This window comes from Aspergillus pseudodeflectus (genome assembly GCF_044049435.1).
Source record: "Aspergillus pseudodeflectus strain CBS 756.74 chromosome Unknown BJX68scaffold_80, whole genome shotgun sequence".
In the NCBI taxonomy this organism is placed as follows: domain Eukaryota; kingdom Fungi; phylum Ascomycota; class Eurotiomycetes; order Eurotiales; family Aspergillaceae; genus Aspergillus; species Aspergillus pseudodeflectus.
The window spans coordinates 73,119-96,662 of NW_027263856.1; the positions used below are offsets into that span (position 1 = coordinate 73,119).

Here is a 23,544-nt window from a genome sequence, read left to right on the forward strand (position 1 = left end):
AAGGGAACCTACGTCCCTGACGTTGTTATCATGGTCACCCTGCAGGTGCAGCCTTGTCTTCTCCAGAAACGTGGACGAGATATTGTACCCGGACGCAAGGGGGCGTCTCCTTTCGCACTCGCTCCATTCGCCCCAAGAGGCAGTCTGGCAGATCAGCTTTCGGGCACCCCGGTTGGCAGCGGCAGCTAGACAAGAACCCCCCTGTAAGCGTGGAGGGTGGATCAGGTCCCGCGGCGGTGCGGATCCCCAGTTCCACCTCTGTCCAAGGTCACCCATTAGTAATTACTAATTGCGCCTGACCGCACGAGTGACCGGCCACCGCAAGTAGCAACGATCCTGCTGTACGAAACTCCAAATGCCCTAGAGCAAGACACGCGTGTTGATTGCTGTGTTAAACCGAACCTCTCCGAATGGACACCTCCAACTTGGCAATTTTGGCGCTAGTTATGTTTAGCGAAGCTTCCAAGCCTACCATCCGGAGGTTAATTGACTAGTGCAGGCACTTGGGCCTCGTCATTGGGGGGAATGAGATCATTCTGTGTGCTGAATTCAAATCATCTGGCTCGATGTCTCTCGATCTCTCGCTCGATCTTACCATGCTCCAATCACGATGGCCCAAGCCCCGACCATGATCCTCCCACTGACGCTAGAATGACCTTTCGTTAAATTAATAAACACATTCCGCAGGAAAAAGAAACGAGCAGCTGCGCTGGCCAGGGTCTGTCCATGCCATGCGCTAGACAGCTCCACTCTCGTCACCACTGCGTAGGACTGCCTGACCTCAGACCTCCAGATGTCCACTTCGCGATATAAGAATTGAAGCTGCCTCCCGCGATGGTTATCCAGATCGATTATCGACAATACAAAACGTGCCTCCAGACAAAGACCTTGCTCCAACCTTAACCTTGTTACTCGCAACCATGAGCTACAAATCCAACTACGAACCTTACGTGAGTCTGCATGTTGCCTTCACAGCTCCTTTCGCCCTCTAACAATTTCCAGACAAGCCAAAGTCTCGACTTGAACAGAGTCCGGCCCTCTGAAGAGCTTCTTTACCCATTAGGAGGCCTGTACCCACATGTCGTCGCACTCCAGCTACAATCACACGATGAAAACCCGTGGTCCGCAGCGAAGCACTTCTCAGGATACCAAGATATCTCATACTGGTCAGAAGTAGTTTCTTCTCCACGATCACTACCGGAACATTACTCGAAGCACCCACTACGCAGGTACAGCGGTGAGTCTGCCAGCATTCCACGTTTTTTTTAGCCCAAGAGTCGAGACGCTGGATTGTGACTTGTCTTCTCGTCTCGGCTATATGACCTATCTTTGAACTCATACTAACGTCGGCTAGAAACTACAAAGTCAAAATTCGTTTCTAGAATCCGGCGATTCCTCAGCCGAGATGACCTGCGAAAGCGCCGACGATTTGAGTGAATTTATCACGACTACCTATCTTCTACTTGTTCATCTGCTTTTTTGCTGTATACCCTAATGACTTCTTTTCCTTCTACACTTGATCACATTTGTTAAACTTTACCCCTTGCATACGCAACGACTTACGTCCCGCCGCCGCTACTCCGGAGCGCCGAGTGCCACTGTCATCATTCATCGATCACCTTCCTCACCTCGAGGTTTCTTTTGTCACCATTCCATCACTATCTTAGCGACCAGAGGCCTCACCAAAGTTCCCCTCATTAATGTTTTTTTTTATCACTTGTCACTTGACCGTTTTATGTTTTCGGGTTTTGTTAGCGAGGAGTTTATCGGGCATCATATACGCAAGGGAGGAGTCCACATTACAACATTTCGGGCACGGTTATCTTGACCATTTTACTATCCACACGTTTGCATCCTTCTGTCATTATTCAACACGTTGCTCGGGACGGTCTGCGTAACCTCCAGTACCGGACTAAGTTTTTGCGCTTGAAAATTAGACAACTTTTGGAAGGTTAGTCACCCATACAATACCCTCCCTTTCGTCTTGCCCGCAATAGCCCTCATGCAGGCATACTTGTAGCCTCCCTATCCTAGCGTACTACAGGGCCTTGCTTCTTTTCTTAATCTCTCTCCTAAGTGCTCAAGATATACATCTTTTGAAGTGGTACTCGTGAGTGGGTAGCTCAGACCCCATCGGTACCAACATGACGCTCTTCCCAAACAGCATAGTCCTGGATACTGAAGACCATGCTTAGTTCATTGAAGTTCACCCCCCTTACTACTCCGCTACAGACCCGCCTCGACCTGACTTCGGTCTTCACGGACTAAACCCAATCTAATCTATCCGCATCGCACCCGATGCCACCTCATTCTAATCTCTAGGCAAGGGATAACCGAAAACCAGTCGCCTATCTCTTCAGTGTGGGTGGGTGGTTGATAAGCTTGGGTTGGCGTGGCAGGTTATTCAACATCGACTACATAGATATGCTTCAATAAAATGACATCTCCCCATGATCTCATAGGACACCTACTTTTGAATCTCCCACCGACAAGCACGAAATCGACGTCGACAATCAGGGAACCAGGATCGAGATAAAAAAGCAAAAGTAACAGGGGCGAACCGAAAAGCAGGGACGAGAACAAGCAATTACGGAGAACCGGAGCATCGAACTCCAGACGCCAAGTCTGTGTACCACACAAGTGCGGAAGGAGGGGCAGATCTCCGCAGCTAGTAGATTGATCAATTGACACCTCCCATCTACCTCTTCTTGTAGTCTTGCAGTGCTCGAGCGCCGCTTATGTAGGTCCTAGCGTAGTATATCTATCGGTAATCTGGTTGTTGAAGGTTCAGATCTACAAGCCCGCGGGCGGGCTCTAGCGGGTTAGCCTGAGCGCAGGTGGAGGGGCGAGCCCTGGTAATTGTCAACTGTTATCGATAATCGTAGCTGCAGTGTCTTCTCAGGATGCTCATCTGGACTATCGACCTGGACTAGGATGGACCCCTTCCAAATCTCATGGCGTCCCCACCCAGTCTTTCATTGGCCCTGCTGACGCACGGTACTATGAAAGTAACTATTAGCACAGTGCTAGATAGCGGTCGACCATGAGGGCAGCAAACAGCACTCTCAATTGATTACTTCCTCCAACAGCCCTTGATCTCGGACTTCTCGTCTTCCCATTCAACCCCTCCATTCATACTCACCGATGCCACTTCATACCCACCTTCTGCAAGAACGCAAACAGCGACCCCCTTCGGCACATACCCCTTATACAAGCCCTGCCACCTCGCAGCAAAAGACCCCTCAATAGGCCCCAACTCGCCAAAACCTAGTATTTCAGGAACCCACGGTGTGAGGATAGCTAGCACACCAATCGCAAGCAGCGTCGCGTGTACAGGGTGCTCAGTTTCAAAATCAACAGCGGCGTCTCTGGCTCTGGGCAACGCGGTGGTTGCTGCGGCTGCCATTTAGGCGCGGTGCTGACGACGTTTGCGAGGGTGTGGAGTATGGAGCGAGCGAGAAGTTCGGTCCACGAGGCGGGGTGGGAATCGTCCTAGACCTGTTTCGGGAGGTCGGGGTCGGAGGGAGGTTCGGCCGTTAGGTATTGGTGACGATTGAGCGGGCGACGGATCAATTGGTGAGGGGTTGTGTGATAGTGAGGGAGGAGTTGGTGGCTGCTTGAGAGCCGAAGATGGGAGCATGTGGGTGAGTAGGAGAACCATCGTGCGAGTGTAGGTATCAGAGTGTGTATAGACTCAATTTGAGAGACTCGCCTGAGGGTAGACTAACTCGGTAGAAGAAGCGCTTGTGCAAGGCTGAGAGGGGGGGTTATGAGAAGGAGAAATTGTTCCGGGGGTGCTGAGTTGAGCTGTGTTGCGAGTGTATGCAAACAAAACCTGGACAGGGCATTTAGCAGTCTCATAGACTCATTTGGTCAAGAACATGGCCTTGCTATCCTAGCCGCTTCAGAGCCTGGCAATGTATAGCTTGGCTAACGGGAAGATCAAACAGTTCTAATTACTTAATCTGCTATTTTGCTCTTGCCTAACATATAAGCCTGCCAGACATACCTAGCAGTACCGCTGACTTTCTCAATTTGTCCCTTGACTCAAGTCTAACGATGAACCCAGATCAAGTGGTGCGTACTAGTCAGGTAGATGCCAGTCCAATCTGCAATCCGAGCAGGCGTGGCCTCAGGGATCCTCATGGAGATACTGCCTACTGCTACCACTAACAACGCACTCGATGCTAATACATGGCACTAACGCAGGGGCACATCTGAATCCTGATTTCGAAGCCGCGAACTCCAGGGTGCAAGTCGGCCCGGGTAGATCTCAGAGCCGAGCTTTGCATACGCGTTGAGCTTCATGAAGGACGGGAGCGTGACCTAATTCTGATGTTTATGCCGATGCCATCTACACCGCATGTTGTACTCGAGTACGTATGTATGTATATCTCGTGACTGACTTGGTGTGATAAGATGTGCCTCATGCTGAAGGACCGCCCTGACAGATTTGACAGCTCATAATGAAGTTGGATAAGTCATAGAGCGATATCTGCAGGCTTGGGCAGAGTGAGGTATCAGACGTAGGGTCGGGGGCGTATCACTCAAGGGAATGAATGGGTAGGATCCCATGCTGGGTTCGGTCAAGTCACCCCAAGGTCTACTCGCTGAATGTGGATACTACGGTTGACATAGCAGTGAGCATGCTTGAGCTTTTGCTAGTTTGTACACATAGCCACATACAACGTACAAAAGCGAATAAACGATTAAACCCATGAATATTAATTCCCTCAAGTGTACGGCGCATTCCAGATAAGCCCTTGCGCCTGTGAAACCGGACAATCTTTGTGAGCAAGTAACAGTGTCTTCAAATTTACAATTTCTTCCCGCAATTGAGTAACAGTCGTGGTTAGTGCGTCATTCTCTGAAGTAAACAATTCGACTTTGGCCTGCAGGTTGGCGAGCCATTGCTTCTTTCGTTGTCGGCACTTGAGCGCGGCAACCCTGCGTACGGTTTAGCAAAAATCCAGGAGACAAAAGACCGGGTAACATACCTATTCCTCTCGAGGAAGTTCTTTCGCTTCTCCTCGTCAGTCATCTTCTTCGAGTCACCTTGCTTCTTCTTCTGTGTCGGTTGTTGGTCTTCATCTGACTCGCCCTCGGAAGGAGATTCCGTGCTGACAGAGCCACCGTTGTTGAGTTTCGCACGCTTGTTCGTCGTTTGTGCAGAATCTTCCGTCTTGCGCCTGTTTCCTGCTGTGTTTGTGGCCTTTGCGGAAGCGTTTCTCTTGCCTCTACCCCGGGCAGCGGGTTTAGTTTGTTCACTTTGCATATCCGAGACATCGCCGCTTCCTTCCCTCGCCGTCGGTACACCGTTAACATTAATAGACTGGCGTCTGGTGGCATTTGCATCGCGTAATAATTCATTAGTCTGGAGGTTTTGAGGAGGAATAGCGGATTGGTTTTGGACTGCGGCAAACTGGTTTGCGTTTGGCTGACCGCCCTTGGCGAGCATGAATAGCCCATTAGCAGCGTCTGCGGCGTCATGGTGGCCAAAGGGATCGACTGTTGCAGGTTGGGTTGTTTTGATTTCCATTGTTGTTGTTACACTCTGGGGTATTTGGTCTGCTTCGGCGATTGGATTCGATGTAGGCGCACCACCGTTCTTCTTCGCTACGTTCATCGCGGTACGATGAAATTCAATGGTGGAGGGGGTTGCACCTCCGCTTTGCAGCTGCTGAAGCAAGGCTGTTGAGTTTGGACTCGGTGCTGGAAACATGGAACCTCCCCCGCCGGGAGTCAGTCCGGTGCGTAGTGATGACTCGTTGGGGGTCGGAAAGCCCCTGCCGATACCATCAAAGTAGTCACTGCCGCCGGCAGGGCCCGCGAGCATGGCAGGGCTCAGAGGCCCTGAGCGCAACGAGTTGGACCAGTTGTATGCGCCTCCCGCGGAACTGGCACCCGGTAAGGCGGGAGATGTGATCGATGCGACAGGAGGAAGGATTGACTTCCCCGGCGTCTCGCCAGAGCCGCCAAACGATTGCTCAAACGGGTTCGGCTCTAACGAGAAAGGGTTGTGAACGGAGTTGAAGTAGTCGGGGGTGTCAGTCTCGCCAGTTGGGTTTGGGCGAGGAGGCGGTGCTAATGATGTGTCGCCCTTGGGCTTTTGATCTTTGGTGTCTTGAGCGTCTATGAAGCCAATCTGTCAGCATACAGAAGAAAAGGGTAAGTCGCGACAATGCGCGGCGCGAGGAACAGCGACGATGATATTCGACGTCATCGGAGGGGGGGTAGACAATAAGGATTGTATGAGGTCATCCCGAAGACATCGAAGGAAACTGATAACATTGAAGTCGGGACGAGTGGCACAAAACCACAGATCCAAGAAAGACAAAAGTAAAGATTGTTCCAGACTCAGGATAACTCACTGTCCATTTTGATGCTAGGCCTTTTCGTATCCATTGGCGAATTATGCGCGTTGGGATTAGTTGGGAGGTTTGTGGTGACCGCCGCGGCGACAGCGGCAGACATTGTTACTTTGCTGATATATTAGAATAGGGACGCTGCAGCAGACCCGTGGTCCAAAAAGAAAAAAAAAAATAAAAGCCGGAAAGCTCTGGAACACTGGGCCGATTGGACAGTGTGGCGAAAGACTTGAGTAAAAAATAAGAGTTGAAAAGGGTGGCCAATACACGATAGAGAATCGAAAGTACACGGAACTCTGTCGACGCCTCGCAAGAAGTTTCGCCAGCGGCGCGTCGAGGAGGGAGAATCCGAAGAGTATGTGGAAGAAAAGTGACGTAGTGAGCTCGACCAAACTGATTTATGGAATCAGAGGCAGAGGCTCAAGCATTATTGAGTGTTGTTGTTGAAGCTGGATGTACCCCAGAGGAGACGGTCACTGGGTATGATGATGATGATGATGATGATGGAAGATGGAAGAGAAGAAGGAAAGAAGAAGTTGTGACGTAGTCTAGGTTGGCCAGGGAGACTGCAATAAATTTAGGGGCAGGAAGAACGAGGGAGAGGGGAGGCGGTCGATGTCTATGAGGTAAGCGGCAGAAGGTCAACGGCTTGACTCCTGCAACCCTGGATTCGTACAAAAGCCCCCAGACTGCCGTCCAGGTTGCACTCTTCGATTTCTGCTCGAGGTTCCGGTCGTATCCAGATTCTCGTCGCCTTTCCCTCTGTCAAATACTCTTCTTGTGGCCGCCCTGTTGTCCTGCTTCCGTCAACTGAGGCCTTTTTACACTCCAACCGAGATCCAATATTGATTGAAAAACAGGATGAAAATTTGAGGGAGGAAGAAAAGGCTCGATCCGATTGGTCAGATAGAGAATCTCGATGATTAACGAGGACTTGGTCGAATATTCTGTTGGCTGTCTCTGACCTGGAGGATGGTGGGTTCCAGCAATTCTTTGCACCAATTGTGGATGACGCAACCCCGAGTGGGATTCCGTGCACACACACGGTAACTCAAAGCAAGTCCAGTCGCCATCCAAGGGATACAAACATCAACAGGTCAAATCTTAGAGGTCACAGAACCTACACTCAAAAAGCCAGATCTCTCAGCCCTCCAAGACCTGGCGCAATCAAGACTCTAGAAGGGGGAATCAACTGGAAAAGATGAAGTCACGGTGACGACGACAGGAATTTTGCAACACATTGTGGGCCCCAAGGTTGTCGGTCCAGTCGGGCGGGTGGCCACTGGCACTTGCGAAAGCTGGTAGGCCCACCAAGGCCTTGCCTGTCATTTGTCCTGGCCGAAGCCCCCGCTCGAAGTTGAAATCTGCTTTCACGCTCTCAGCGAATTGCGATCATGTGTTCAGCCGGGGTTGATATTGGGCGGTGGAGTACACTGACCATTGAGGGCGCTTCTGCCTCTTCTCAGGGGCATTTTTCCAGGAAATCAAACCACCCAGCCAGCTCCTGATTGGGGACTGAAACCGATGACGCAAAGTCGCAAAGCAACTTTTCGGATTTTGGTCACGTGAGCACTCAATTCTTACTCTTGTTGGCCCCTGATATCGTTCTGCTTGCCACTCGGAATCTGGACACACTGAAATCCGTGCTTAGGCAAGCAGACCTGAATTTTGTGCATGCAACCGTGGATTGATACATGGCTAGAAAAGGGGGAGTCCAGAATTCGTGGTCTTGTTCCAGAATTTAGATGCCAAAAGCATAGCAATTCCAACTCTATAAGCTCCACTGATTTGCTTCGTTATCTGTTATCACAACTAGCGGGAACACCATGAAACATTCCTCATGCAAGCACCACCTTAGTTCTGACAAGAAAGCCATCGCCTGTTACCCCATGCTTGGAATGGTTTTGTCTCCTGCAGATTGGTACTTTTTTGCCGAAGAGCCAGTACTTTGTCCAGAACAGCATGAATATCACAAGGTAGGTTCACGTTGAAGAGGTCAAAAGAAGGGTTCTTATGGCCCAGGTTAGTAGTAGTATAGTATCATCTCTGGTAGGCGCAATGTAATTGTAGTTGCGGCGTGCGCCTCGTCTTAGACGCCAGTTTCTGGCCGTCCGACAATGCAGTCAAAGAATTAGCTTCACCAATCAATTGCATGAATTATATCTGGTCTTGTTCCAACGTTTCCTCGCACGTAGCATGTACAGATGTATAAGATATTATAAGGATCATGTTACTTGTTCTGACCTTCGTTGCCCTGAATAACCTTGGAAGTCTAAATATATTTTGTTGTACGAAGTATAGCAACTCTACCACCAAGCGTTCCTTTTTTTATAAAACGAAACGGAGTAAATGAAAAGTACGTCGTATCGTATCTTGACTCGATAAGATCATCATCTATCTAGATCTCAATCTGATATCGATAATCGATTACTATCGATACCCTCACTGAACGACTCCACCCCATTCCGATTTCGTATAACGTAGTTTCGCAGCACTACAAATCAATACAAACAATCCAGCCGAACCCGACAAATGAACTCTACCTCACGACCCACGATACGTCGAATAGTTCCAAGGCCCCAGCAGCACGGGGACATGATAATGCCTCCAGCCCTCTTCACCCTCCTTCCCGCGCCCCTTGACTGTGAACTTTACCTCGACTTCGGGCCAGAAACTCTCGACGCCCTGCGCCTCGAACCACGGACCGACCTCGAAGCGGAGCGCCCAGTTTGTCTTTGTGTCGGCGGCGGGGAGGCTTGCGAGGATCGCGGGGACGGAGGAACTGCTTGCGGATGCTGTTTCTGGGGTAGGTGTCCAGTTTGCGACGCGGCCATCGGCGTTTGTTGTCGCGGTGAAGGTTATGGTGGTAGTTGTGTTTGTGGAGGAGAGAAGGGTGAGTGTGACGGGGAGGTTGGCGGCGGGGGTGCCGGTAAGGGTGTTGAGGACGTGGCAGGTTATTGGGTCGCGGGCGGCCATTGTTGGTGTGTTTGAGGGGACTTTTGGAGTGAAGGTGGTGGAAGAAGGTGGGGACGAGGAGGTGAGGTGGTTTTTGTATAGGTTGAGACGATTCGTGACTTTGCCCAGCTGGTCGCTTGATGGGGGGTTGCTGCTGGATCCAATGTCCATCAAGTAGGACGATGTAGTTGAAGATAAGTTGAAGAAGAGAAAAGAAATAGTGGAGGAAAGAAAGTTGAAAGACTACGAAGGTTGCGCTGCTTTTCTATCTCCAGTCTGCGTCGGAGACCACCGACGGTGACCTTCAAGCTCCGGAGTATACCTGCAGTGGGGTACTCGGTTCGGCGCCGGGTATGACGATTGACTCTTCAATTGTAGTCAATTGCAACTGGAGGTAATTAGAGGAAAGTTAGAATCCGTGGAATCTTCGTTTAAGCTATGAGGTCGTCGAGTTTAGCTTCCAGGAACCCGGCCATACGGCATAAGCAGGCGGACGATTTATTGGTGGGGGTATCCTCGATCCCAAGTGGCCTGAGGCATAAACGTGCCATCGCACGTGTCATCTTGACGGAGAGCTAGACGTCTTCTGGGTTCACACACATCGCTGGCAGTTGGGTTGGCGCATAATTGTATTATCTGTAGGTCGGCTTTGTCATTGCTCCTTGTCCTTGGTCCTCGACGATATCGCATCACTTCCATTCGCGAGCGACGGGCGCTAACAATTCTTTCCGCTTCCTGAAGCTTCGGCCAGAACTTTTGACCATTTGCGGGGAACACTCAACAACAACGGTACGTGGTCAACTCAACCCTGTCACACAGGTCATCACCATCTGACAAACTCTTCAACCTCGCAGACCTCCCAGAACCATCGCTAGGAACAACCGGTATCCCCTCCTAGACCAAGATGTCCTCGACGGCGATTGTGCACGACGACGATCTCATGGAGCCCACGCTCCAGTCGATCGTCAACCAGAAGACCCTGCGATGGATTTTCGTCGGAGGAAAAGGTGGTGTCGGAAAGACAACAACCTCGTGCTCCCTCGCAATCCAGCTTGCCAAAGTTCGCAAGTCTGTCCTGCTCATCTCCACTGACCCCGCACACAACCTGAGCGATGCCTTTGGCCAGAAGTTCGGAAAGGAGGCTCGTCTCGTCGATGGATATACCAACCTCAGTGCGATGGAGGTCGATCCGAACGGCAGCATCCAGGATCTCCTTTCGAGCGGCGACGGCCAAGGTGACGACCCAATGGCTGGGCTTGGGGTTGGAAATATGATGCAGGACCTGGCTTTCAGCGTGTGTATCACCATTCTTAACTCGATGGCTTGAGGTTAGTCGCTAATGGCACCAGATCCCCGGTGTTGATGAAGCCATGTCATTTGCCGAAGTCCTCAAGCAGGTCAAGTCGCTATCCTATGAGGTCATCGTCTTCGATACTGCTCCTACCGGCCACACGCTTCGTTTCCTCCAGTTTCCCACAGTCCTCGAGAAGGCTCTTGCAAAGCTCTCGCAGCTATCGTCCCAGTTTGGCCCTATGCTGAACTCGATTCTCGGAGCTCGCGGTGGGCTGCCAGGTGGCCAGAACCTTGATGAGCTTCTGCAGAAGATGGAGTCTTTGAGAGAAACGATTGCCGAGGTCAACACTCAATTCAAGAATGCCGATATGACCACCTTTGTCTGCGTCTGCATCGCAGAGTTCTTGTCACTGTATGAGACCGAGCGCATGATCCAAGAGCTGACAAGCTACGAGATCGATACACACGCTATTGTTGTCAATCAGCTTCTGTTCCCTAAGCAGGGCAGTGACTGCGAGCAATGCAATGCGCGAAGAAAGATGCAGAAGAAGTACCTGGAACAGATCGAAGAGTTGTACGAAGACTTCAACGTTGTCAGGATGCCGTTATTGGTTGAAGAGGTCAGAGGAAAGGAGAAGCTTGAGAAGTAAGTCACAATGCCGCTCACTGCCCCAGCTCTTACTCATTGTTGTCCACAGATTCAGCAACATGCTTGTGAACCCATACGTCCCCCCGCAGTAAGAGGTGTAGCTATATAATAAGTTTCGGATGAAGTTGCAGAATTTGGCCTGATACCGTTGTTTGCATGAGTTATGAGAATGAGATAGACAATAATACACGATGCATTCTTATGCACTGCCATTGTTTATGCCTTACTGTATCTGTCGGGTTACTATTCCCAAGGGCCAAGTTTGTTCATCTTTGTTCATTTGGTTCCAGCTGGCTGGATCCATGCTTTCTTTTTCCCTTCCCCGTTGCAGTTCTCCTCCCTCTACTTCTCATCACCATTGCGCGCCCTGCCATTTCTCATCCCACTGCTCATCCATACTAGGGATCGACGCCGGCTTACTGGCTCTTACAATGTTCGCCGCAGCGCCTCATTCTCGCCTTCTTGAGGCGGCCGGCACTCGTGTCAACAACCATCACACGATCACCTTCCTTCACGGATCTCCAGCTTAGCGCCCCAGCAGGGCAAGAGGGCAACAGCCTGTCTTGACTGATAGGCCGAGCTGCCTTGGCCGCTCAAATGACTGACAGCGTCAGTACGGAGTCGCATACTCCGTACTGCTTTCCTTGTGACCAAGACACACTCCACGGAGCCATCTATTCGTTATGGAGAGTACCTCGAAGGATGTCTCTATTATTACTGGACAAAACCTTTCTACGACCGGCGGGATTATATTCCTAGAAACAATAGCATCTAGTTCCACATACATCACCAAGAGCACAGGCGCAGATAAGACGGATTCTGGCAAATAATGAGGCGCATTCTGAATTTCTGTCGCATTAGCCACTTGGATGAACAGCGACCATATTCAAAGCCACGAACTCAGGGACTAGAAAAGCGTCGGACACTACACCTTGTCTTGGGCACGGACGACCCAGATGCAATAATAGCCCTAGGTGCCTTCTCTGACCCACAAGAGAAGTCCTTGAGTCGCTCAGCTCTTGACGATTTGTGCCCGGCTGCAAGGCTTCGAACAGTCGAGTGCTGATCCACCACAATAGTACCCGCTCGTTGGGTCTAGACTCTAGCCTCTTGTTTCAACCGCTGAGATATCGAACGGCGAAAATCAGATTATAACTCAGGAAGCGCAGTCGCATTTCATCTCACCGGCTGTCCTGCAGTAAAGCTCCCAGGCTGGGACGGGCATCGTGCAATGCGAGCATCCGCCAGTTTCATTCAGGCAGAGTGCTCCAACAGCCAAACAAGCCACCTATACCTGTTCGCCGTGTGGCCATTGCATACCAGGCTGCTTTCGTAAGTTTATGCAGCAGCAGGGGCTAGCGCCTGCCAAAGAATCAAGGGCCATTGTTAGCCAACTTGCCGGGGAGCTTCATGCGTGTGGAGTATACTGCTCTGCAATATAGTGTTGTGATGCCTGGTGAAGTGGGCTGGACTCAAGCCTGGAGCCTCCAATACGAGGCAGCGAAGGACCTCGAAAGCGCGACGGATCACAGCGAACCAATCGCGATCGTAGGGAATCCCTGTATGTGTTTCTATTGACTCCGACCCTGTCGAAGACACTGCGCTGGAAAAAGCCAAGCATCTTTCCGGAATTGGATCCTTGCATAAGATGTTGAGATTTGGTGTTCGGACGATCTCTCTCCAGCTTGTCAACTTTGCAACGAACCCGACCGGCCTGAAGGCTGAGCATCGAGATTTGAGACCCGGAAAACCAGGGAGAAGAGTACTGCCAGAGAAAAACAAATTCAACGATCCTTTGAGCCCTGTATTGACATGATTGGCTCCTCCTTGAGCAACGGGCTGGGCTTAACCTGGTTTTCTCAACCTGCACATCAAAGCTCCATGCTCTTGAGCTTCGACCCCCGTTTCACGCAGATGCCATTTCCGCTTTGGCCGAGGATGTTGGGCCCTATGGACATTGGGACGAGAAGGATACGCTGCCCACCCCCTCCGCGCAAGTGGACAAGCGAAGGCTGCGGGCAGTCCCGAAGAGAATCTACGAGATGGTCCCTCGAACCCCCATTCCTGGAGCCACGGCATCATACATTCCACTGGCGGCCTGCTATGGATGCAGGGAGCAGGTTCACCGCAGAACTCGCCAAGAGGGTCGATGAACCAGAACGATATTATGGACAATTCCGCAGACTGCTTCGATTTGTTGAAAGCAGTCTAGCTCCTCTGATGGTTCAAGCCTCACTTTTGTTTTTTTTTTATTACAAGCGCAACAGGGTTGGAGGATAAAAAGAGTGAGGCGGTTTCGCCGGGATCCGACATGAATAGCAGACCCAGAAAGCGCCCTCGCAACTCCCTCGTTGTGCTCCTGACTGTCACAGGATCCATCGTGAGCTCTCCTGTTGCCTGAGTTCAATCGCCTAATGCCGCCGCTACTTGTTTATTAGACCACGCTGATCAGCGAGCGCCTCCAGCTCCTGCTCCTGGGCGTCTCAGATCCTGAAGGTATCTCCACGTAGATGTGCTGACCGTTTTTATTCACAATTCCTTTTACTAATAACTCCCTTGCATGGCCGGAATATGCGAAGTATATATACCTCTATAGAAGGCGCTTGTATGGGTTTGCTTACAAGGTCTTCATAACCCCTATTGCTGCCTCTCGCAAAGGATATCTCTTAGCCACACGCCCTATGCTCGACCCACGTCTGTGCAGACACAATCCATACACAAGGAGGAAGAAGATGTCCCAAGTTCAACAGTACTGGCTGCCAGGATATGGACTTTCCCGCCAGATTGTATTAGGCCAGATCCAATACTTCCTGGGACCTTCCGCAACCGTTCGGCCTTACACGTACCAGGTAAACCTCCGACATAGCCTCAAGGATCCATTTCCCGCCCCGTATGAAGGAAGCACACACCCTAACCAGTTATTGATTGAGACTAAAAGGGGCGCGAAGGTTATCTGATTGTCGGCGTACCTCTGACACGGGTACGTACTTCTCCTTACTCATACCTGGATGGCTATGCTGACAATTTGAAGGAACAAATAAACGACCTCGCAGTCATGTCGCGAGAATACGAACGACAAGAGACTCTCCGGATGGCCGGCGATCCCAATTCACAGGCAGAACCGTACATCAATGAGATTATTCCAGTTCGGCTCACCACGGGTCCTCCACGCAGACGACCCGGTGAATATGGGTCGGGGCGAGGGCGTTGATATATTGCACTGAACAACTTCGACAAGGAGGCCGCTTCGCCCAGGGGACACTGTGCCGTTGGCTGTGCTTTCCAGCGTTGCATATTACGGGTCATCTCTATACCCTTTTCACCCTTTTCCTCTAATTTGGCATTCCCTCCTCTGTTTCCCAAGGTCAACACCGACCTTGACCTCCTCCAGGATCCCTACAGTTGAAGGAGTCAAACTAGGAACGATACCACAATGAAGGGAGCGGGATCTCACCTTCATCAGACACCAGATGCTCCACATACAGCGAACCGTATACCACGGGCATAATCTCGTTATCGCATATCATCATTGGCATCATAGCCCTATTTCGGTGTTTCGGGTCACTGCGCTAGATATCCACAGCCTCAATCTTCCAACTGCATGCGCGCAACTACATACATACGCAAGATCGTCTAATCCCAGTCATTTATCGAGTCAACCACATGAATCGTCATCTCCTTTCGGGTTTCCCTTTGTTTTCGGCTCCATTCTCCAGATTCCCAGGTTCCCATCAGAGATATCCCCGTCTAGATTTCTATCCCCATATTCTGGTTGCTTCTTCATCTTCTACCTCGGCATCTGTTTATCTTGTTTGGACAAGCTTCCGGGTCATCGTTGTGCTGACTACCTCGACGATTGAATGGAAATGCCAAGGCTACATGTACATAATAGACGAGACTGAAATCGAAATCGAGGTACTGAATATCATACTGCTTGCCCAAGGATACTCGATGAACTGCTTAAAGACATATATGCCATATCTAGATTACAGATTACATCTTGTGTTTTACGCGGGAGGAAGGTAGAATCGAACACCTAAATATTTCCATAATCTCTATAGGTAGATCATTCGTAACAACATCGATCAAGTCAGGTCAAGTCAAGTCAATACATGGCGGAATTTCTAGGAAAGTTTGTTTCAGGTCGTGAAGGGTGGACGGATGTAGTGGTTGTTTGAGTAGACTTCGTTCAACTCGACGTCTTCTCTTCCTTTCTCTCGAAGTTTTTTTTTTGTCCGAGGTGGTAGTTGCTCAGCTAAATTTCTTCCGAGAGTCGGTCGAGAGTAGGATATGAGGAGAACGCGAAGAGGTAGTAAGGTAGGAGGATGGTAATAGGAGGAAAAGAAGAAACTTCGAAAAGCGGACCACCTGAACGCCGGCCTGATGCCACTCTGCTGGGTTTCCCATTCATTTCAATCAGGAAGCCCGCGCATACTGCAGGGGAATACTACCAACATGAACGGAACCAACAAGGATTGGATTCGAGAAAACAAAAAAGACGAGTTCTTTTGTGTGTAGAATAAGGGGTTGTTTATTTGGCAACGGCCGCACTAGAGAAAGAACGTATGTTAGCATTTGCGGTCCGGCAGTGGATTTGTGGGGGTGGTGACGAACCTGAGGACTTGTGTCCGGAAGAAGGCGCCCTTTGTCTTCTCGATAACTTGCTGGTATACGGATTGAGGAGGGTGGTTCATGATCACTGTGCCTTCCTTGTAGTCGATCTTGGCGTCGACGCGGGTGTCACGGATGAGGTTGACGATCCACTTCTCACCCTCGTCTTGGTTCAGGCCGAGGCGAGTGGACAGATCCCTAGTTATTGTTAGCATGACTCCATTCTTATCCTGGGGGTGGTCGGCTGCATACTTGATATCGATCTTTTGGTGAATCTTGCAGTAGCTCTCAGAGATCAGGTGACGGGCAGCCTCAACGAAAGCGTCGGCAGCAGAAACGAGGAAGAAGTCGCTCCGCAGCACATCCTCGGCCTCGCCGAGCTTCTTCTGGGCCTCCTCGAAGTCAAAGTCAACGTACAGAGCTTTGACGAAATCGGTGATCGGGTCGTTGTATTCGTAACCCTCCTGACGGACAACGCGGATCAAATCCTTCAGCTGCTTCTGGTACGCACTGCTGTTCTTGTGTGCGCGATTCCGGTTTGTGATAACTGCGGCAGCGAGGTATCGAAGCACCCAGGGGCAGCTGGTCTGAATGGTGTTGATGTAGGCGGGGGAGAAGAAGAGGTCGGTGAGGACGTCGCGGGCGGGGTCGTGGTTGAAGAAGGGGAAGAGCGACCAGTGGATCAACCACGAGCGGTTGTGAAGCTGACCAACAGGGTTGTTGAATAGCCGGGTCTCGATCGAATCCTTTGCCTTCTGGACTTCCTCCATCGCGGCCTCCCAGTTGGTGGTGAGAATCTCCGAGGCGAGTTTACCCCATGTGGCCGAGGCAACCTTGTCGTTATCGGTGGAGAGGACACGGAACTGATACAGCAGCTCGGCAGCATTTCCGTAACTACCGCAGCTGTACTGGAACCGACCGTAATCGAACAGACTGTTGACCATCTCGATTGTAACTCCGTGCTGCTCCTCGAGGAACTTCAAGTTGGCGGCCTTGTCGCTCCGCAAGTTGCCCACAACAGCCTCATCCTGCAGCAATTCCGTAATCTTCTCGCTCTCATCCTGGTAGTGTTGCAGCTTGGCGAGAACCTCCTCCCTCTTCTTCACGAATTCGTCAGGGATTGTGTCCGAGTTGTTGATTTCCTGCCACAGGTTGGCGACATAGTCGGTCATGTTCGTGTGCTTCAAGAGTTCGTACTTCGCGCGGATAATGTCGGCATCATCCTCCTGGCCAGAGCTGAATTCGAGCAGGGGGAAGACGAGGTGACGGTCGAGGTAGGGGATCAGCTTGGGCAGCAGGTCGTACTGGTTGGCGATCTCTTCAGCGGTCTTGTGGGCGGCGGCGCCGCTGAGAAGGGTCTCAGCGGAAGGGGGGACGTTAGCTGCCATGGTGAACAGCGACAGGATAGAGACCTGGGGGGGAGAAAGGGTAGGGCGAGGGGCACGGTGGCTTCGGACTGGATGAGGAGCAAAGTGTGCGGCTTCTTTTCAGATTCAGAAAATGTGGGCGGGAGGGCTGGTTGGGCCGCTAAGCTTCTCTGGGACTAGCAGCAGGTCTCCGCTCAGAACGCAAAAAGTCCTGCTCTTTCCAGGTCGTCCATATCAAATCAGACCATCGTCAGGTCATTCCTCTCTTCTATACCCTCCTCGCCCTTTTCTCCGAGGCCCATTCCCCTATCGCGGGCATTGAGCGCCACATCAGTGCTGCTTCCTATCAGACCTCGCGCTCCCTTCACCCTTCCTGCACAAATGGCTTCCCTGCTGCAGTCTCTATCTGCCTCTGCGGTTCGCACGCAGTCGACGATCGTATCAGGTCGTCTACACCGCGCTACACAGTCCATTGCATCCTCAGGAATTTGTAGCACAGTGTCTCCTCGCTGTTTCCAATCTAGATCGACCGCCTCTCGTAAGTTATAGCTGTTCCGACAGCGACCGGCACCTAGAGTGTGCAGTGTAGCTATCGGATCCATCGCGGATGCTTTTGATACTAACCTCTACCTTAGAAACACATGTTCGGTCTCAGCGCGCTCTTCCTCATGTATCCACCTGCCCCCAGCAACGTCGCACCTTTCTCGTACAACTGAAACGCCAATCTCAAACTCTCAAGGAAAACACCACCACCGTCACACCTCCCCCATCAGCCGCCAACCTGCAACTCACAAACCTCCCTTACTTTGTTCGCCGGACACCGTCAAACCAACTACCCGTTTACCTCGTCACAAAGGCTGGTGGGACCAAGCAGCAGACCAAGATTCAAAAGACAGAAGGCGACCTGGATTCTCTGAGAAACGATCTTGCCCGGTACTTGGGGCTCGAGTCGGGCGATCCTAAGGGTGCGAAGAGCTCAGATATCACCGTCAACCGGCTCAACGGGCATATTGTTGTCAAGGTATGTCTTTCCCAACGACAGGTCAAGTTTGTTTGTTTTGGAACTAACAGCTTCGCGCAGGGCTGGCGAAAAAACGAGATCAAAACGTTTCTTCTCGAGCGTAATTTCTAATCGACTTCACCATTCCCGTCCTCCGATTGCGTGTCGCGTCTTAATTCATGACCTTTCTCCACCCCCTGATACAATATCACTTCCTACCCAAAAAGGGACAAAAGAGAATTCGAACGCAGTACGCGTATGGATGACGAGTGAAACAGCGTTGACCATGTCCGGATGTTCTCAGTTCCCATCCCATCTATCGATCTCCGTAACTTGTCCGCGGAGTAATTTCCGCCTACCTTTTTTTTCTCACCTCTGGTTATTGACCGTGTATATTTCCAGCTATTTTTCTCTTGTTTGGGAGTTCTGATCTTTTCCGTATTCTCTCATCCCTGTTTCATTACTCTATCCTGGCTTTCGTGTTTCTGGCGTGGCTTAGGCATTCTGTATGTATTAGTGCATATTCAATGATCTCATGGCTATTGATTTGATATCGAATTGTACTGGTAAGACCGGCTCCAAATTTCAGGGCACGACGTCACAGCTGTAGGCGCCCAGCTATGTCTTTGCACTGGGTTGCGCTTTGATAACCACGAGTTACCCTATTGGCTCATTTCCGAAGGCCAAGCAAGGAACAGTGGATGGATGGATGGCTTTGGCCACACCTACTATGTTGTGGAATAGAAAGTACGGAGTACGTGTTTGAGTATTTCTCCATGACGAGAGATGGTAAGATGCCCAAATATGATTCCAGAACGGTTTACCTAGACGTCATGATATCTCTTGCCCGAGGGTATAGAGCATTGTACAATGATGAAGAAAACAGGAGTTGAAAAAAGAAATCCACATTGTTCACGCCTCACAAGTATCTTTTCCACCGGCGCCGGACACAGCAAGAGTAAATAAAATATAGAAAGGAGGAAACAGCATGAACCAAAGCGGTGGTGGTGGGATGGTGGTAATAATTTACTGAAGATTGAATAGAAGACATGACAGAAGGAAACGTCACTAGAGGCATCTCAACCCTTCGCTGGAAAACAGACCTGAAAAGAAAAGTAAAAACAACAGATGATGATCTATTCATCTCATGTTCATCACTCTGCCAGCCGTGCATACGTTATCAATTGCCGGACGACACCTGGGTCGACGTTTTGCATCAGTAGTGCACCAAGTAGGCTTTCCTTTTTGGGAAGGATTCCAGAAGGAAACCGCATGGTTGAGTCGGTATCGGCATACTTCGACTTCTCAGCCAGGCGTCGAAGAATCGCCAAGCCTCGGTTGATGATGGAACCGTAAGCCTCCGCCTCAGCTTCAGCCTGTGCTCTCGCAGCATGAGTTTGGCGGGTGTTTTGAAGTGGTGGAGGTACACGTTCTGTGCTAAGCAGGCAAGAAAGGCGGAGGAGATGTATGGCGAAACCATCGACAGACTCAAGCCACGCCTTGGCCGTTGTCCCTTCGGCGAATCCTGACAGAATGTCCGCAGCCAAAAGTCCCTGCATGAGAAAAACTTTGCGAATATCCGCTATCGCCAGGGGCTTCCGTGGTTGATCGGGAATGGGGCAAATCGCAAGACCAAAAGCACGGGTAAGAAGCTCCTGTTGGGCAGTGGAGACACCATCCCCGGAAAATATTGACCGGAAGAAGGTCCGGTTCGGTTCATCTCGCGCAAGTAGCTTCGCTAAACTATCAACAGCAGCGGGAGTATACTTGTGAACGGAAGGGTTATAGGCTGTGAACATGACGTTGTCCGATGCAATAGCAGGCCCCGGGAAGGGAGCAAAAGACAGAAGGAAGTGCAGAAGGCAGAGGGCCTCCTCCTTGCTTGGTAGATGGATGGCATGGGCCACGTTACTTAGATACGTAACAGTATCCTTCATGAAATCCAGCGTATTCTGATGCGTTCGGAGGAGCATGTTTCTCGTGCCGAGATAACGGATGATTGTTGAGATGAATTCAACAATAGGAGACGTCGATAGAATATCAAAATTCTGCTCGAGAAATGAGAAGTTGCGCATTATCGTGGTAATACAGATGAGCCTGTCGACGGCCCGATCGAGCTCGTACTCGGTGCTTCCGAACTCGGAAACTGTGGTCAAAGATGTCCACTCGGACTGGCAGCCGCGCTTGATCTCTTCGTAAGATGGCAGAAGCATCATATCGGAAACCTCCGGTGCGTACTCTGCAAGAAACTCGGCCTGTTCTTCGGCACACTCTATCAGACTCTCAACTAAATCCTCACAGTTATCCAATGATATTTGGACTGCGGGTTCGGAAGATATCGAAACAAGAGTGTCTAAGGCCATGCGCATCTCCGCATGAATTCCAGACTTTATGCTCATCGTCAACGCATGGATGTCAATTACACCGAGCTCGGCAAAAGATGGCACGTTGGGCTTTAACCTTGAAAGATCCTCACCAAGCTGGTACATCTCACTCACTGAAATAGGCCCATGAAGCTTATGATCTGTGAGTACCATTGGCTTGAACGTATCTCCTATCGGCCGTCCGAGAGGCTGGTTGAAGGACTGATCAACCTCATCAGAGGGCTTGCCGACTACAGACCCTGGTCCTTTCTCAGATGGGATGGGAGATTGGGTGGATAATTGGCCGTTGAGGTCATGTGGTGTGGCGGGTGGCTGGGACTGCCGTGAGACGCTAAGACGATGTTGGCTTTGCTGTTGTTTATGTTGCGATTTGACTGGTGTCGGCGTTGCGAAACCATTTGCGACATTTTGTGGCACATTATTTGGTGTCGACGCACTTATGGGGGAGGCTTGTCCAAGTTGTTGAGGAGTCTCGAAGCCTTGTTTGACCGCTGGCGAGGAAAACTGCATAGCAGATGGATCAGTAGGCTGTCGTGATATTGAAGGCTGCTGAGCTTGGTCCGCAAACTGTTTTTGCTGAGTACTGAGAAAAGCCTGCTCATAGGCACCGAGGTTCCGTTGATAGTGATCTCGAATCTCCTGGACAGCCATTGGGAATTGCATCGGAGGAAACTGGAGCTGTTGGGCTATTACTGGCCACATATTTGCGGCCGTAATCTTCTTCGATCCTCCCAGTTTCATGACTGTCGCGTAGAGCTGCACGAGGTTGACTGGACGGCCCGAAACAACAGGGTTAGGATCAAGAGGTAGGTTCCTTGACATCATGAACTTCTGCAAAGAGCGCATGAATCCTTCGGGGTTGGGAGGCTTCTGCATATTTTGCTGCATCTGTCTTATGGCGGCCATTTGCTGAGGGTTCGCAATAGAGTTCATCCCTGCTACCATCGGGCGGCCACCCATTGCCGGGTTCACGCTCATCGCGCGATTTGGGTTCTGCATCTGCATGGCATGCATTCGCTGTTGCTGCTGCTGCGCGGCGAGAGCTTGCGGATATCCTTGTGGCATGCCACCAAATTGCGCTTGCATGGGGGCTTGGACGGTGGCAGATGTCATTGCAGGTGTAGGTGTGAACTGGGGTCCCATTCCTTGAGGGAAGTGCTGGCCGGGCATAAAGGTGTTATTTTGGGGTGTATTCACTCTGCTTGGGTGATCGGATTGCGATGGGGACATCTGGGATCCGACATGTGGTCCTGCGGGAGAGAAAGGGCTTGGAGAAGCAGTGCCCATCCGTTGGGCGCCATGCTGATCGAAATCTTGCATAATCGGGGACTGAGATACATTTGTAGAGGCGCCTTGTTGAAGGTGCTGGTACTGTCCGGGGTGGGGGAATTGAGGTGCTCCATTTACTGGTCCTTGGTACCCGGGGAAAGGGACCTGGTGAGGCGTCTGTGACCGGGAAGCAAGTCCTCCAGGAGCTTGTCTAGGCGACATTGACATGCCATCTTCCGGCCGTGGCCGTTTAGATGGAATTACCTGGTTGGGGTTGGCGAATCCAGGAGACGCATTCCTCGGTACGCCATTGTTGAACATGCGCTGGAACTGGTTTGGATCGGGAGTAGGAGAGGCGTGGAGAAAAGCGGCAGAAGGGTCAATGGTCGCCTGATGAAAAGCACCATTTTCATGGTTTGGGAGGTTCGAGGCGTCAAGGGGCCAGGCATTCATGTCGTGCGGTTCTACCAACCCATCTGCAAGGCGAAAGGAGCTGTCAGAAAGGATGACACAAATGCAATGTTCTCATCATTCAACAAGCGACCGGCAGGGAAGACGATGACAACAGAATTATCCTCATCTCTTATCACAATGCTTAGCTAGCACATGGGCACGAATTGCGATAAACTTCCAATGTCTTGACGCGTCATGATGGAAAGTCGCCTGTCGCGCCATAACCTGCGACACGACCGAGGCGAAGCACCCGAAACAAGATCAACCTTACGTGGAGACGCCAGGGAAAGTCAAAGCATGGGAGGAATAAATAAATTCCCCAAAGGAACACGCAAAGTAAACAGTAGGATAGAAAAAAGGGTACATACCGACAAGGCTGGACAACTAAAATGCCGACTCGCAAGCGGACGATGGGAGCCGGTCCCGAAATAGCAGCAGCTGGCAAGTTGAGAGAGTGTGAGATCAAGGTCACGGGACCGGGTCTAGTGGGAACAAGCCCAGTCAGCGGTTAACAGCAGAGGGAAGCTGCCAAGCTTCTGTAGACATTATGGAATCGGACAATATCACAACAAGATATGCTTTGGGGCAAATAAGCTTAAAAAGAAAGACAATAGAAAAGATCCGAATCATTGGAGAGGCCCTGCGACGTCCATGGTGGTTCCGTAGAACGGCCGATGGTTGCCAGTAGTGCGTGGCCACAAGGGCGCAAGGCGTGTAACAAAAACCAATAACGGGGAAAGAAGCGGCGGGGCGAGCGTCGCAGAGACCAGAGACGTACCTAGATAAAGCGCACCATACACTGTAGTACGGTAGACCCTTGGCCAGAATCCTGTATTTTATTTCTTATTTTAGTTTTCAAAGGGACGAAATTTCAGGAAAGCCAGGCGATCGCTTGGAAAGGCCGATGAGTGGAGGCACAAGGGAAAGGGGATGCCGGGAATGGGGACGGGCGTGGAGGAAAAGGCAGGCAGCTCCCCAGATTTCGATGAGGAGACGGTTGGGGATATCAAAAGTCAGATGGGGACGGGTGGACAAGATTTCCAGTAAGTTATTTTACCAGATCTGAGCAGTAATAATCTTAGCAGCAGAGACACAGGAGAAGCAAGTCAGTCGCGGCGGTAAAAGGGGACAGGCGGAATTTCCCAGTGACAAGGTGACAAGCACTGGGATCATCTGTTCTTCCGTGCCGGATGGA

The 23,544-nt window shown here is 50.9% G+C and overlaps 9 protein-coding genes across 9 annotated transcripts; 5 read left to right on the forward strand and 4 right to left on the reverse strand.

The window, feature by feature from the left end:
* Positions 1 to 920: 920 nt before the first annotated feature.
* BJX68DRAFT_272401 (uncharacterized protein) lies at positions 921 to 1,437 on the forward strand (the record flags this gene model as incomplete). Its single annotated transcript, XM_071047202.1, has 3 exons — positions 921 to 950; positions 1,003 to 1,237; positions 1,355 to 1,437. The coding sequence occupies 3 exons, from the start codon at positions 921 to 923 to the stop codon at positions 1,435 to 1,437; spliced, it is 348 nt and encodes a 115-aa protein (XP_070893251.1).
* Positions 1,438 to 4,733: 3,296 nt separating this feature from the next.
* Positions 4,734 to 6,474, reverse strand: atfA (bZIP transcription factor atfA; the record flags this gene model as incomplete). Its single annotated transcript, XM_071047203.1, has 3 exons — positions 4,734 to 4,947; positions 4,998 to 6,132; positions 6,372 to 6,474. The coding sequence occupies 3 exons, from the start codon at positions 6,472 to 6,474 to the stop codon at positions 4,734 to 4,736; spliced, it is 1,452 nt and encodes a 483-aa protein (XP_070893252.1).
* A 2,438-nt stretch (positions 6,475 to 8,912) lies between these two features.
* Positions 8,913 to 9,494, reverse strand: BJX68DRAFT_259073 (hydroxyisourate hydrolase; the record flags this gene model as incomplete). The annotated part of the gene is made up of 1 exon (XM_071043638.1): positions 8,913 to 9,494. One exon carries the CDS (start codon positions 9,492 to 9,494, stop codon positions 8,913 to 8,915), a length of 582 nt encoding a protein of 193 aa, XP_070893253.1.
* A 334-nt stretch (positions 9,495 to 9,828) lies between these two features.
* Positions 9,829 to 11,672, forward strand: BJX68DRAFT_209350 (ArsA family ATPase). Its single transcript, XM_071037709.1, has 4 exons — positions 9,829 to 10,112; positions 10,178 to 10,617; positions 10,673 to 11,262; positions 11,315 to 11,672. Exons 2-4 carry the CDS (start codon positions 10,228 to 10,230, stop codon positions 11,355 to 11,357), a joined length of 1,023 nt encoding a protein of 340 aa, XP_070893254.1. The 5' UTR covers positions 9,829 to 10,112; positions 10,178 to 10,227; the 3' UTR covers positions 11,358 to 11,672.
* Positions 11,404 to 11,672, forward strand: BJX68DRAFT_248491 (uncharacterized protein). Its single transcript, XM_071041922.1, has one exon. It carries the CDS (start codon positions 11,422 to 11,424, stop codon positions 11,665 to 11,667), a length of 246 nt encoding a protein of 81 aa, XP_070893255.1. The 5' UTR covers positions 11,404 to 11,421; the 3' UTR covers positions 11,668 to 11,672.
* A 2,027-nt stretch (positions 11,673 to 13,699) lies between these two features.
* Positions 13,700 to 14,530, forward strand: BJX68DRAFT_209385 (uncharacterized protein). Its single transcript, XM_071037710.1, has 3 exons — positions 13,700 to 14,114; positions 14,204 to 14,245; positions 14,297 to 14,530. Exons 1-3 carry the CDS (start codon positions 13,947 to 13,949, stop codon positions 14,474 to 14,476), a joined length of 390 nt encoding a protein of 129 aa, XP_070893256.1. The 5' UTR covers positions 13,700 to 13,946; the 3' UTR covers positions 14,477 to 14,530.
* A 945-nt stretch (positions 14,531 to 15,475) lies between these two features.
* On the reverse strand, positions 15,476 to 17,333 carry BJX68DRAFT_248495 (eukaryotic translation initiation factor 3 subunit E). The gene is made up of 3 exons (XM_071041923.1): positions 16,129 to 17,333; positions 15,880 to 16,074; positions 15,476 to 15,815 (listed from the first exon to the last, which is right to left on the reverse strand). The coding sequence occupies exons 1-3, from the start codon at positions 17,262 to 17,264 to the stop codon at positions 15,797 to 15,799; spliced, it is 1,350 nt and encodes a 449-aa protein (XP_070893257.1). The 5' UTR covers positions 17,265 to 17,333; the 3' UTR covers positions 15,476 to 15,796.
* Positions 17,334 to 17,491: 158 nt separating this feature from the next.
* BJX68DRAFT_248496 (mitochondrial 54S ribosomal protein mL49) lies at positions 17,492 to 18,794 on the forward strand. The gene is made up of 3 exons (XM_071041924.1): positions 17,492 to 17,781; positions 17,879 to 18,264; positions 18,325 to 18,794. Exons 1-3 carry the CDS (start codon positions 17,625 to 17,627, stop codon positions 18,373 to 18,375), a joined length of 594 nt encoding a protein of 197 aa, XP_070893258.1. The 5' UTR covers positions 17,492 to 17,624; the 3' UTR covers positions 18,376 to 18,794.
* Positions 18,795 to 19,397: 603 nt separating this feature from the next.
* On the reverse strand, positions 19,398 to 22,349 carry BJX68DRAFT_272407 (putative ARID/BRIGHT domain protein (SWI1); the record flags this gene model as incomplete). Its single annotated transcript, XM_071047204.1, has 1 exon — positions 19,398 to 22,349. One exon carries the CDS (start codon positions 22,347 to 22,349, stop codon positions 19,398 to 19,400), a length of 2,952 nt encoding a protein of 983 aa, XP_070893259.1.
* Between the last annotated feature and the right edge of the window lie 1,195 nt (positions 22,350 to 23,544).